The sequence below is a fragment of the Acanthisitta chloris genome, unplaced genomic scaffold (genome assembly GCF_000695815.1).
Source record: "Acanthisitta chloris isolate BGI_N310 unplaced genomic scaffold, ASM69581v1 scaffold38050, whole genome shotgun sequence".
NCBI classification, from domain to species: domain Eukaryota; kingdom Metazoa; phylum Chordata; class Aves; order Passeriformes; family Acanthisittidae; genus Acanthisitta; species Acanthisitta chloris.
In genome coordinates, this window is record NW_008651803.1 from 5,195 (window position 1) to 19,314 (window position 14,120).

General features: G+C 51.9%; 1 protein-coding gene across 1 annotated transcript in view; it reads right to left on the minus strand.

Annotated features, from left to right (window-relative positions):
* DLGAP4 (discs, large (Drosophila) homolog-associated protein 4) overlaps nt 1-5,597 on the minus strand; it is a 7,828-nt gene extending 2,231 nt beyond the window's left edge. The window contains exons 1-5 of the mRNA XM_009074677.1: nt 5,397-5,597; nt 4,758-5,119; nt 3,288-3,379; nt 2,462-2,871; nt 643-734 (exon numbers count right to left, since the gene is read on the minus strand). Coding sequence (XP_009072925.1) covers nt 643-734; nt 2,462-2,852 — 483 coding nt within the window. The 5' untranslated portion in view covers nt 2,853-2,871; nt 3,288-3,379; nt 4,758-5,119; nt 5,397-5,597. The remainder of the gene's footprint in view (nt 1-642; nt 735-2,461; nt 2,872-3,287; nt 3,380-4,757; nt 5,120-5,396) is intronic.
* Between the last annotated feature and the right edge of the window lie 8,523 nt (nt 5,598-14,120).

The window sequence follows — 14,120 nt, forward strand, 5'->3', positions numbered from 1 at the left end:
GGATCAGATCCAAGCAACTCGGCACAAAGCTCTGCTGACAGCCTGGCAGCTTGTGGTGCTGCTGCTCAGCTCAGCTGTGATCAGCTAGAGATCAGCAGGCAGATGCTCAGCACTTCACCCTCTCCTCCTCGAGTTTTGCTAAGATTATTTTACATGTAAAGGGGAATTCACCTCTCAGGAAGTCTGCAAAATCCATATTACCATAAAGCTTGAGGGGAAAACCCGAACACAGATTCCATCAATCCCCATTAGCCCTGTTCAGCTCTGAGCAAGGGCAAACCCCTGCAAATCCCTTCACAGAGATCAATCCCCACAGTGCTGTGTGACCAGAGTGACAGTCCTGCAGGGACAGTTTCACCAGCCACATCACCCACATGCAGACCAAGTGTGTTTGCTGAAGAGCAGGCTTCAAACAGCCCTGTTTGGCCCTACCTCAGTTGCACCCCTCAAAAAGCTCCTCAGAAGCAACAAGCAGCTGCCACACAGCCCTTACCCACCCTGGCACTGTGGGCAGGCTGCAGCTGCACTGGCTGTGTCTTCACACTGACAGCAGCCTGTTAGCAACTGACCATGTTCCTGTGATGGTGCTGAAACAAGACTCATCCTCCCCTCAGAAACCAGGAGAAACAGATCCAGACTCACCAAGTTCTGTTCACAGAGGCCGTGGAATTGCTGAAACTTCTGTGACATTAGTAACTGTGCACTGCCCACTGCACTCAGGACTTTTCCTAAGACTGTGGGGGAGGAAAAAAAGGAAAGAAAAATACCTCAGTTGAACCAAATATTAACTGCAGCAATGAACTCCAGTTTCTGGAGCAAAGAAACACTCCTTAGAAAAGGAGTTTCAGAGATCCTCAAGGCACTAACTGCTCTCAGGGAAAGATGTCTGGAAACTACATTTGTCTCTACCATCTACTACTGCTCCTGGTAGGCCAAACGCAGACCAGACTGAGAATATTACACCATCCGAGCTGGCAAAACATCCCTCAGACCACCCTCAGCACCTCAGAGGAGCTGGTAGCACCACCTCAGCGAGCAGGTCTGCTGTTCTGCTCTGATCACAACCTGCTCTTCCACTCCTGCACAAGGTGAAGGTGGCAAGGGGCAGGACACCTGTCCCCAACCCCTGGGTACCAGCAGGGATTAGCACACAGAGGCTTTTAACACCCAGGACTTCATGCTGCTCTTAATGGGTTTTCCAAGCAGCCTCTGGGCACAGCTATATTCCTCTGCTCATTAGTGGAAATACACAGTGTGAGCTTTTCCCTGCCAGAGCCCCATGGTGCCTGCAGCTGCAGCACCAGCAGGGACCAGCTGAGTCCCTCTCTCCCCTGCTCTGCTGCTGCCCCTGAGCCAGGTCTGTGTGTAGGGACTTGGGGGGACAAGTGCACCCTGGGCTCTCCTTGCACCCACCAAGTGTTTGGTTACAGCATCTACCAGCAGACTGTTCTAAGGTCACAGGTATCATGCCACATGGGTCTTGGTGCCTTTTCCTGCCAGAGCACTCTTGCCACAGGTCAAACCAGGTCAGCCCTGAGGCAGGGAGATCCCTGGCACGGCTTGTCCCCTTGGCAGCCAGGGCAGCACCTCAGGGCAGTCAGATTAGGGATTAGCTCCCCAAGCCCCAGCAGTGACAGTGAGCTAAAAGAGAGCCTCACCTTTGCTTCACCTTTCTCAGGTATTATAAAAATAAAAACGAGCCAGACTCCACACAAAGATCCTGCCCTCTGCAGCCCTGTCACCCACTCCTGTCACTCTGTGTGCACCATGGGCATGATTCCTACTGCAAAAGGTCCAGGTTTTGCCAACTCATTTGAAAATAAAGCAACAAACCCAGTTGGAACTGAACCCATTAAGATCAAGTGGCCTTGTATTCCCTGTGCTTTTGGTGTATTCAGCACAAATTCCATGAAGCTTTCCCACATGAACAACCTCCTCTTTGCTGTAAAGACACGTTCATCAACCAAACAGACCACACAAGCTCAGAAGTTGTGTTTATTCTGCCCCACTGCCAGCTAAGCTTTCCCCTGCCCGTGTGAGTGCCATGGGTGAGGCAGGAAAGATCCCATGGCCTTCCTGAAAGCTTTTTCCATTTAACCCTTTTTAACATTAAAACCACTTAAGCTTTTAGCATTTTACGGTGGTCAGAAGCTGCACCATTCCCTGCACGTCTCACGTGCTGCATCACAGCATTATTTCTTACTTCATTTGCTAGGGGAAGTTACCTTATCCTTCCCAAGAAAAAAGTGTGCCTCGTCACATCATCTCCTTGTTCTGGCTCTGTGAGCTATCAGCAATTTCACAGAATCATGGAAAGGTTTGGGCTGGAGTCCAGCCTGGCTTGGAACACTCCCAAGGATGGGGCAGCCCCCATTTAACACCTGACCCAACACACAGTTCCAACTCCTTCTTGAGGGAGGAACTGCCAGGCTGCTCCAGTTCAGAGGCTGCCAACACCCACCTTCCTCAGAGAGATTGTTCTCTTTGGTCTCCTGGTCCATCTGACGGCACCAGCCTTCCAACCGCTCCGTCTCCGCCTGCAGCAGCTTCAGGAACCAGAAGCCGTCCCGCCGGCAGGGCCCCGGCTGCGCCGGCTCCGAGGGCGAGGTGGAGGACGTCTCAAGCCAGGGGTCAGGAGGAGGGAGAGAAGAAGGCTCCAGGGCTGGGTCGTTGTTTTCTCCATAGGAGAGGTTTCTCTTAATCTGTGAGGGCTTGGCTGGTTGCCTGGTGCTGGCATCAACACCGACGGAGTTGTTGTGCTGGGGGCACTCAGCGAGGCTTCTCTCAGATGATTTACAGCTAGAGTTATTGGGCTCCTGTGTGTCAGAGTCTGTGTCCTGTTTGGAGGACATGCTGCGAGAGTGGCTGTTTCTAGAGAGATCAAAAGCAAACACTGAGTGGCAGGACCGGGCCTGGCTGGCGACATCCGTGTGGTTGGTGCGTGCGGCACGGCCTGCCCTGCCCTCCTCACACACAGACACAGCACACACTCAGACAGACAGAGGTATAAGGTTGCCTGCTTACTGCAGTCGGCCGTTCAGGCGAGAGGGCTGACAGTCTGCAAATGCGGCTTGTCAGGGGTTATGTTTTAGCTAATTTCAAGCTCCCATTGATTTGGCTGTAACAGAACAGGTGCTTTTTGCAGTGGGTGTGTGCTGTGGAGGAAGCTCTCTGTGGGCCCCATTCAACACCCCTCACTGGCACAAAGCAGGGAAGAAGGTCTAAGCAGAAGTGGGGGAAGCACAATTTAAAGGAAAGAAAACTACACAAGTTTGTGTCTCACTTACCGCCACTCGTCCTCTACCTGTACCCCGATGGACTGGAATTTGGTGGCTGGTGGAGGAGGTTCCTCTTTTGCCACTGGCTGAAGGCAGTCAACCTTATTGAACAAAAAAAAGACAGACAAAAACAGACACAAGAACTTGCTGCTGGAATTCACGTTAGTAGACCAGGAATGCTGCACACACACAGAGCATGCTGACACCACATGCCAACGGGAAGGTTGTCTAAGGACAGGCACAAGGCTACTGCTCAGGTCTGCTTCCACCTGAGGATCAGGGCTGTGTCCTGCCAGGTACCTGCTCTAGGAGCCCTCAGCCCTGCCCACCCACTGCTGTTGGCATGGCTGGGGCAGGGCTGTGTGTCCCTGTGCGTGTGTCCCCCCACAGGGGTAACGGACAAGGGATTCAAAGAGGACAGCAATCTGATCAAGACTGACAGCAAAGCCCTGTTTCCTCTCTCCCAGGGACTGACACCCTTCACAGCTATGGATAAGAGGGTTAGAAGGTTTTAGGAAAGAAATCCAGGTGTCCTGGGAACCAGCTCAGAGAAGGAAGAGGAGAGGAAGGCAGTCAGTCTCTCCAGTCCATGTCCTCTCACCCTGCTGCCCTTTCAGCATGTGTTCTGCCCCACTAGGCCTGCAGAGAAGCCTTGACTATCACCTGTAGCTAACTGGCCAGGTAGCCTTGCTGCAAAGCCAATGGAGAACCTGTTCAGCACACACACACACACACACACACACAGAGTGGCTTTAAGCTCAGAGCCTGCACTTGGACCTGCCCAAGTTCCCATCTGCAGCTCTGATCCAGCACCTGGGACAGAACAAGAGCTGGCAGCAGCCACTTGTCACTGAGAAACCTGTCCCCAGAGGAGGGGACAGCTGCAGAGCACTGCAACTTCGCCGACTAAAGCATGGATTTACACTACTCACTGGGTTCTCATTTGACTTTAACAGCTCATTTCCAGAGTGATTTCCAGAGCGAAAGGCTTCCAGCAAGGGAAGCAGCAACCTGCTAGGAATGGTGGACAACACCACTGCTCCCTCCTGCTGCCTACAGCCCTGGGACCATTTGACAGTGCAGCAGCCCATCCCACATGGATGCCAAGCAGAAGGGCTCACCTCTCAGGAAGAAACTGTCCCTAGAACCACAGTGGACAAGGAGCAGACTGATGTGAAGGAATACAGAGCACAGGCAGACTAGCAGCAGAAGACCTCTGCAGAGGGACTCACCCAGGTAACACCATCCCACTGCTCTAGGGAACATTCAAATTTTGTACTAAAAGAACTTAGCCCTTTCTGGGTTGTTATGGGAAGCTGCTGCTGTCTCCCGCCCCAGGGACACAGGCAGTTAGTCTGACAAGGCAGTGAGTGTCTCTTGGTATTCTCAGTGAGCACACTTGGCCACAGAAAAAAGGCACATGCGAAATAGATGGGGGAAGGACATTCCTTGGACAAAGGAGAACAAACTGTTCCATACTTGTATTCCTATAGACGACAGCTTTCTTTTGGGGACGTTCTCCACTTTAGGCTCTTCGTTGGTCAGAGTCCCTTTGTCACTTTTCAAAGTGGCATTTTTCTGAGGTAACTCTGGGGTGTCTCTGGCTGGAGTGACGACGCTCCCCCGGGTCACGCTGGGTGTCCTGGTGCTGTCCAAGCTGTCCGAGGAGTTGCTGAGCCCCGACTGGCTGGTCACCTCGCTCTTGTGGTCCTGGCTGTCCAGGTAGGTGTCCTGCGCCGACTCAGTGCTGCTCTGCACAGTGACAGAGATGAACGGCTTGGATGTGGTCCGAGGTGGGACAGGAGGTGGAGTCTTTTTATATGCCACTAGGCATGATGAACCTGCAGTGATGGAGGTGGGAAGAATGGAGAACGCAGAAGACAGGTTGGAGAGAGAGAGAGAGAGAGGGGGAGAGAGAGAGAGAGGGAGAGATACAGTGAAAGAGAAAGAAAAAGCAGGTCAGTCACAACATCCAAGAGAAGCCTCCAAGCAGCAGCTGGAGGCAGAGATGCAGAACCAGCCTATAGCCAGCAGCTTACACTGGGGACCCAAACCAAAGCACAGGGGAAGCAGAAGGCAGAGCCAGAGCTAGCTTGCAAAAGAAGTCAAATGGAATACCATGATGTGTGAAAATCTGGAAATGGAGAAGAGGGATAGAAAAGCCTCCCAAGAATGTTACAGGGTTTGGCAGGTGTCAGTCTCCACGGTGGGGAAATATTCTTTGCCTAAAACCTATGTTTTTGTGTCCTAGTACAGCCAAGTGTCTCAGCTCTTTGTCCCATCAGTTGACAAGTTTCAGTGTCTGGATGAAGGTGATGGTTTTTCCTATAAAAACGGAGAGAAGCCATAAAGTTTGTTAGACGCTGATGGTAGGAACACACCTTTGAAGTATCTGACAAACCCAGCTGCTATGTGTTAGAGAAAAGGCTATTGTTTGGATGCAACAGCCCAAAAGTGCTCTGTGGCCCCGGATCCAGCTGGTAGTGAGGCTGAAGATATGCCCAGCAGGCACAGAGCACACATATCCACCACACATATGGAGACACACGTGGTTGCCCACATGGATCAGAGGAGCATTCCCATGATCCTGGACAGCAGCCACAGCCTCAGCCTGCTCCTGTCTCTGGCTTGACAGGATGGAAGCCCACACTAGAGACAGTACATGTAAAATGTGGATCCTACAGCAGCTGCACTGAGGCACTCAGTCTGCTCTGGGCACACAAGCCCTTGAGGCCCCAGTCCCACTCCAACTGCTGTCCAGCCAGAACAGTGGCACTGGGTAGGGCAAGGCCAAACACACTGACCAGCCACCTGCCTATACACAACTGACCCCTTTTATCCCCTCACCCCTGTACTCCCCACTCTTGGTCCTCTCCAAATCACCAAACTCCCTTTCTTACCCTACCTCTGGCTCCTCCCACTAAGTCCTCTGCAATCCTAAACTGCTTTTCCTCCCGCACACCACAACACATCCCACCCTTGGCAGCAGCCTCCTCCTTAGTTCCAAACCTCTGCAGTTACTCCCCGTGGCTCAGAGTGCCTAGTGTCACACCTGGACACTAAGGCTCTACTGAAACAATGAACTGCATGAGTGGCCTGGACAGGGTGTTCGGTGCTCAAAGGTTCTTGGCTTGGGGACCCACCGGTCATCGTCTGTCCCTGCTCTGGGCTTGTACAGATGGGCCTGGGATGGCCTCTGGAAAGAACTGGGAGTAACCCAGCAGGGTGTGATTTGGGCTCCTGTGGTTGTCTGAGCCCCTTCACAGGTAAGCAGAGGAGCTCTGTCACGTCTAACACTGCCCTACTGCTAGGCATCACCAGAGAGGCTCCACCACCCTCTCTCCTTGCACTGCACTGCCTAGCCAACTCTTCACCTCCTGGGAGGGCCACAGAGTGGGAAGCCAGTGCTGCTGTCAGGTTCCTCCCAAGAGGCTGTGGCACACCGAGCCCTGCTCAGGACCCTCAGGGATCCTGCTCCCCTGGCAGGAGCTGCAGGTCTCACGGGAAGCCCTGCCTGGACAGCCCTGGGTTACGCTGCTCTTGCCTCTCAGTGGTGGAGCACAGCCAGGCTTTGTCCTGCAGGCTGGGCAGGGAGCTGTGCTGCTCCATGGCCACCCCAGGTCATGGACAGTCAGGTTAGCCTTACACATGAAAAGCAAAAGGGGCCCTGCTCCTGGGCACAGTGAGGCAGCAGGTCACTGAGGCACGGCTCAGGGCAGCCCCTTTCCCACACAACCCACGGCAAATCAAGTGTCCCTAAGCCACAACAGTACAATGGTGTGGGGCTGCATGGGGTGGCAGGGCTGTCACTCTCCTTGGTTCCTTGCCCCAACCCACAGTCCTTGGCCTCCAGCAAAGGGGTTCCGTCCTTCAGACCAAACCTCTACACACTGTCTTGGTCCATCCATGCCTTTTCTCAAGCCCCTGACATGCAGATGTTGTCATGTACTAGCACAGCCCTGTACACCTGCCAGGCCACCCAACACCACAGATGGGCAGTACAAAACCAAACCCACTCAAGTGTTTTCCTAGTACAGCTCTGATGGCTGCAGGGCTGTCATTCCCTTAACTTCTCTGCTCCAATCCATATTCCCTGATCTCAGCAAAGTTTTGCACCTCAGATTGCAAGCTCCTACCTCCCAGTCCCAAAACCTGCTGACAGTGATATATATATATATATATACACACACACATATACATATGTATCAGAGAATCAAAGAATTTTAGGGGTTGGAATGGACCTTATAGATCATCTAGTCCCAACTCCCCCTGCCATGGGGAGGGACACCTCCCCACTAGGATCAGGATGCTCAAGGATTTGAACACTGCCAGGGTTGGGGGAGCCACGGACTCCCTGGACAACCTGTGCAAGTGTCTCACCACTCTCACAGGAAAGAACTTTTTTCTAATATCTAGTCTAAATATCTGCAGACAACAGACCATTTTCATCAAACAATACTGTTAACTTTACCACTTCCACCCCTGAGGTAGCCACCAGCATGCTAACAAATTGTAATGGGGATAAATTGAAAGCAGAAAATTTAAATTAAATCTTAGGCAGAAGTTTTCCCTGTCAGAGTGGTGAGACAGAAAATCTTTTTGGGCCTTGCAGCCATAGCTGCTTCCTCTTCATATGGAATATTTATTTATGCTACCTGTAAGAGCTGTTCACACCCTCGGGCTGCAACCACAAATTTATCTGGGTTACGAAAGACAGTGCTGGTGATCCCAAACTGGCTTTGTGCAAGGCTGCAGATTTGCCTGCCCTATTTAATACCAGATCAGGGTAGACTCTTGTCAGGAATTCTCTGACTATCTGGGAGTGCAAGGGCAGGCAGAGGTATCTGCTGCTCCCCAAAGCTGTGCTCCCTGTGTGCCCTCCCCAGGGACAGTACTCTGCCCAGGGTGCCCTGCCACCGCCCTGCTCAGAGCACGACCAACAGCAGCAGTGTGGTGGTTTGGTGGCACATCCACCAGGAGCTCAGCTCACGTTTCCCAGCTGCTGTTGACATTAACAGGGCTGTAATCAGGGAAAGGAAATCGATGACTATCTGGTGTCAAACTGCACAGCCAGGCCAAACAAGACGAGGGCACAGCAAGGCAGAAATTTCAGGCAGATATCAGGGTCAGTAAGCTACACCCAAATTCATTCTCCCACCTCCCAACACAAAGCATGAACACTGTTTGTAGTGTTTACAGGGGGAAAGCACAACATCCCCTTGGCTTGTTCCTGGGGATCCCTTTATGGTACCCAGCACAGCTGAGGGGCAGTACAGTCTTTGCTAGAAGGCAATCACCCAATCCCCACAAAACAGACCCCTGGTCATGTACATGTGGTCAAAGCGTTAACTAAAGCTATAAAAATAAGTTTAAAGCTCTAAGAAACATCACAAATGGAAAACAAAAAACTCAGAAACTTTGAAGAACTGGGGATGCATTAATAACAATACAATGTGGAAGTGTTGCTTAAGCTTCAGCTTTGCAGCACTAGGCATTTCTTGCTCACAGGATCTTCTAAGGCTTATTTCAACCAACTGCTGGAACTTAGAACGTGCTGTGGATGACTGATTTTGGAGGGGGAGAGATGTTCGTTTATAGTCTTCCTGCTGTCATTATTTTTAGAAAGCAGCATGTTTCCAAATCAGCACCTTCCACCTGCTCTTAGGGGCTTGGGCAATCCCCACTGATGCAGCCCTGGGCACAGGAGCTGTGCTGGCAGAGCCCTCCAGACCCTGAAAAAACAGTGGCGCACGTGATCCTCTCCCTCTCCTTCTGGGGAACCAGGTGTTTGCTCCTTGGAAGACTAAATGTAGCATCTTAAGAGATTATTAAATCCAGCCCTGACTTGAGGGCCTTGTTCACCCCCCACTAGGCTGTTACCTGCTCAGCACCTGTCAGCACCACCAGGATCACTGCCAAGGTATCTGTGTTCAGACTCAAACATCCTAATTGTCCTCAAGTGTGTGTCTGGCATGAAGTGCTCAGTTGTTTTGCTGCAACTGCTGTTTCCACACAGCCTGGTGACATTTCCAATTGTTCCAGGGACTTCAAGGACCTCTTCAAACCATCCTCATTTATTCAATCACCTCAATGCCCCCAGCCACAGTCAGCTGTGGAGGCAAGTCCCTCTGCCCTCAAACATCAGCAGGGCTGACTGCTATCACTGTCCTGTTCCCTGCATCCCCCTTTCTCCATGGGAAGGGTTGGAGGAATGACCTCATTTCCTCACACGTAAAACAGGATGCTCTGAAATAATCTCTCCTACATGACAAGATCATTTGCCTTTTAAATAAAACAACCACAGAATCATCTTGCAGCAAATGGCATCAGTGGCATCATACGCTGGGAGACTGTGGTCACTGGGCTGGCCTTTGCCACAGGCTCTCCCAGCTGGAAGGAGCTGCATCTGGAGGCAGTTTTCAACAGCAAAGGGAACTGGAACAGCAACATTCCAAGCAGCCTGACCTCCTATTTTCATCAGCTCAAAGAACACTTCAAGGTTGGAGCTGTAATGAACTGCAGGATGTTTTATTTGTAGAGTCCAAGTGAAAACGATCCCCACTTACAACTGCTACTGAAGACAATACATTTATTGATTCTATGGCTCACAGTGCTCACTTCAGGCCTAATTTTTCCCCTAAACCAAATTGTTTCTAGTCTTTATGGCCATGGCCACAGCACAGGGGCCTCCCTGAACCTGTATTTGGCCTGGAGAGGAGCTATTCTGAGTATTCTGTAGATTAAAGGTCAATACCTGCACCAGTTAGAGGCACAGATGAGAAATCTACCCTAATTTTCTAAGTCAACAAGAAAATCATAGAAATTAGAAAACAAAGGCTTGGGTTGGGAGGGACTTTAAAGCTCGTCCAGTCCCACCCCCTGCCATGGGCAGGGACACCTTCCACTAGCCCAGGTTGCTCCAAGCCCCATCCAGCCTGGCCTGGAACACTCCCAGGGATGGAGCAGCCACAGCTGCTCTGGGCAACCTGTGCCAGTGCCTCAGCACCCTCACAGGGAAGAATTTCTTCCCAATATCTAATCTAAATCTATCCTCTTCTAGTTTAAAACCATTCCCCATGTCCTATCACTATTTGCCCATGTAAAAAGTCACTCTCCCATGTATTTCCACCTAGACGCATTGGGAAATCCCTATGGAGATGCCTCTCTGGCTCTGACAGAATGACTCTCTTCAGAGTGCTGGAGAAGGTTTAAAACAAGTCTTACAGGGGTTAAACAAAACCAGTCCTGGAAAGCAAAGTCAAGAGACTGTATTTGTTCAGAGAGGCAGTTTATGAAAATGCTATAAATACCTACTGCCTCAGTCAGTGCTTACCATTTGTCAACCTTAGCAGCACTGATCTTGGAGAAAAATCTCACCTTGATACTACAGAGGCAACAGGCACCTGACTGGGATGGCCTCGGGGAGAGCTGCAGCAACTGGTTAGCTGCAGTCACTGTGCAGGGACTGCCAGGACAGGCCCAGGTGGCAGTACCCTGACACTCAAGGCTGCACAGGGCTCAGCAGCCTGATTAGAGACCCAGTCCTTGTACTGTGACAGGGGGAGCAGCAATGTTTAACCAGGCAAGGAAAGGCAGAGGGCTATGATCTCTTCACATGAGGGACTTTGGATTTTTTTCAATGTACCAGAAGTTTGAACATCATGGAGATGCTCCAGTTTCGAATTCCTGAGCAGAGAAGTGATAATAATCACTGATACACTGAGAACAATTATATAGGTAAAGCAAGCCTTTAAAAAACAAACAAACCACTTATAGGTAGTCACAAATTTAAGAGATATGAAGCATCAGACATCATCCCTCAAGATTGCTGGGGTTACAAATACAGCATCTCACATTGCTGGCTTCTGACAGAGCTGGTCACCAGCCCCTTTCAGCACTGCCTGACAGTGGGACACTGCAGATGCTGCAGGAACACCAGCACAGGCACTCCCAAACCCAGCTGCAACAGCTACTACTGGGGCTGCTATGTGCAACTGCTCCCCACCCTCCCCAAAGTCACTGTCAGCACGGGTTTTACACCCAGCTGAAGCAGTGGTAAGCAACTCCACCCTGCTCCAGCCACACAGCCAGCAAGTATCCATCTGTCCTGGGGGGCTCAGGCAAGTCTCTAACCCAGCTAACCCAGGCAGCTGGGAGGGACATTCCCATCCCCTCCCTGACTGAGGTGTTAACACATTAACAAGAACCAAGGCCCCAGAACCAACCATCCTGCCTCAAGTCACTGGGAATAGAAAAGCCATGAGCATAGTCCCACAAGAAGCAGAACAGCATCTCTGATGGGGCAGGGGTGCCTGATCCCCAGAGACACGGCCCTTTGCCTCTCACCTGTCAGCTCACTGCCCATTTAGTGCTGGCACACACATTTTTCCAAAGGGGCTGAAGTGAAGGGATGGTGCACCAGTTCAGTATTGCTTTGCTCTGTGCTGAGAGTCAGGCTGTGCTCATCCCCCCAACACCCTCAATGACGAGGGCTGACGCTTCAGGTGCTTAACACACCCAGAGAGGTGAAACAGCACAGCTAAATGGGACCCAAGCCCACAGAGCCCTGGGCTCTCTGATAACAGCCACAGTCCTGCAGTCTCCCCAAAGCCCAGGGCCCTGCTCCAGGAATTCAGCCACGGCTGCAGCTCAGTCCCCAGCAGCACACGGACTGTCCTGCCAGCTTGGGCACAACAGTCACCAACTGATTCCTCCCGCTGCCAGACCCTGCCTGGCCCCAGCAGCACAGCCGAGCTGCCAAACCAGTCAAGGGCCCACACAGGCAGACCTGCAGCTTGAGCTGCCTCCTCCCTGTGACCACAGAGCCCTTCCCAACCAGGCCCCCGAGCACGCAGCACCCCTGGCACCCAACGGCGAGCAGAGGCTATTGGAGCAGTGCCAGCAGGACTGTAAGTCCATGTCAAGTTTTACAGGTGTGGAAAGTTCTCAGTGACAAAGTCCAGCTTGACTTTAAAGACAAGACACACCATTTCTCCCTGCTGGCCTTTGTGCAGGGGATGCAGAAGTAGCAGGAGAGAGAACCCCAGTGGGTACCACAGTGCCAAGGAGCTCCATCCTGTGAGACCCGGTGGGACTTGCTGCATCCCCTGGCACAGACACCTCCTGAGCCCTCTCTTCACCTCAGGACCCCTTCAGCCACACAGCTCCATGCTGGCTCTGACCCAGGCCTGAGGTGTGGTGGGCACAGGGGCTGGCAGCAGGACACTGGCTGCAGCAGAGTGGGGATCCTGGGGGGCTGAAGAGTGTCTGTGCACACAGCAATCGTTACAGGGAACTCATGCTGCTGCTTCTGCTATCCCTGGAGAAGGCAGGGAAGCACTGCAGACACCCTGTCTGCACATCTGGGACACACAGCACCTAACCCTCGCCAGAGGGTCACCAGAAGGGGGCTGAGCTCTGAACCACTTGTGCCACAGAAGATTTCTAGAGAGCAGACACCATCTCCATCAGCCCCTGCCATCAGAACAGGCCAGTGCCAGATCCCACAGCTAACCAGAGAAAGGGAGACTGGACAGACTGGAGCACACACCACTCTCAGACCCCATTCAGAGCAGCAGAGCTGGTCAGCAGCTCAGCACTCCACCACTCACAGGACTCCAGGAGATACAAGGATCACTTCAGTACTACATGGACCGCAGCTTAGTGACCACATATTACCCAAAAGCTCCTCAGATAGGGAGATAAGCTACACTGAAAGATGCTGCCACAAGAACCACCACCCTTTCTGCTAATGCACCAAAGCATCACTCACTTCATCCTCCTGATCCAGAGAACTGTGCCTGCAACATCTCACCCAGGAGCAGCAAATAAAGCTCAGCAGCAGCATAAGAAACTGCTGGGCTTGACCACTCATAGGTTGTCAGTGCAGCAGCACAACCACACAGTGCTCAGGGTAGCTCTAACACCATCAGCCAGGAGATTAGGGACAAGAGTGACCTGCTAGCAGAATAGGAGAGAGAAAAAGCAACTGAAGACATCTAGAGACTTGCATTCCAGAGAGCACTTTTCAGGAAGAGCATTTATTGCAGCCCCATTTCTTTTTGCTTTTAAATACATACTGTGGCAACCTCGAAGTACTGATTCCCTCACTGTGGGGCTGCACAGGCTGTTGCTGTGACTGCACACTGAAGCTTTTTGTCCTCTTAGGCTGGTTTGGGCTCTGCAGCCCTGAGTGTCTGCATGAGAGAGGCCTTGTGCAGAGCAAGAACTGCGCAGGATGCCCCAGACCATGGATAATGGGCAGAGAGGGAAGGGAGCATTGGGCTGGACTGGCTGCCACAATCACTGTCACGCAGCAGTGACCAGTCCCTGTGCTCCTCCTCTCCCTGTACAATGCTGCCCTTCCTGCACAGTTTGCTCTGGGTCATGGCAGTACAGACACGGAACTAGGGCATGAATGTGACCCAGATATGAATTAGGAAGTGCCACCAGGCTGCAGGCTGCTCCCCCTCTCCCTTCTCCACCACGATGTGTTATCCTGCTGCTCTGCAGGGCAGCAAAGTGCATGGAGCAGGGAAGGCCTTTGGAGGAGCCACTGACGTAAGGAATGACTGTGAATCCTCCATGTACCCACTACCATACCCACTTCTAAGTGCACTGAGGGTATTTGCATTAATCAAAGTGTTTAGCAAAGCTAGCTTAATTAGGCACGTCTCAGTAGCTTTTCTCCAAGCTAGCAGTTTCTAGAACATCCTGCAGAACTAAGTTCCACCAGCTAATTATGCACTGCATGAAATATCCTCTCCCTTTGCCATCACTTCACTTCATGCACTGCCAGATCACTCAGGATGGCATACGTGGATGCTTCTAACTCGCTTCTCT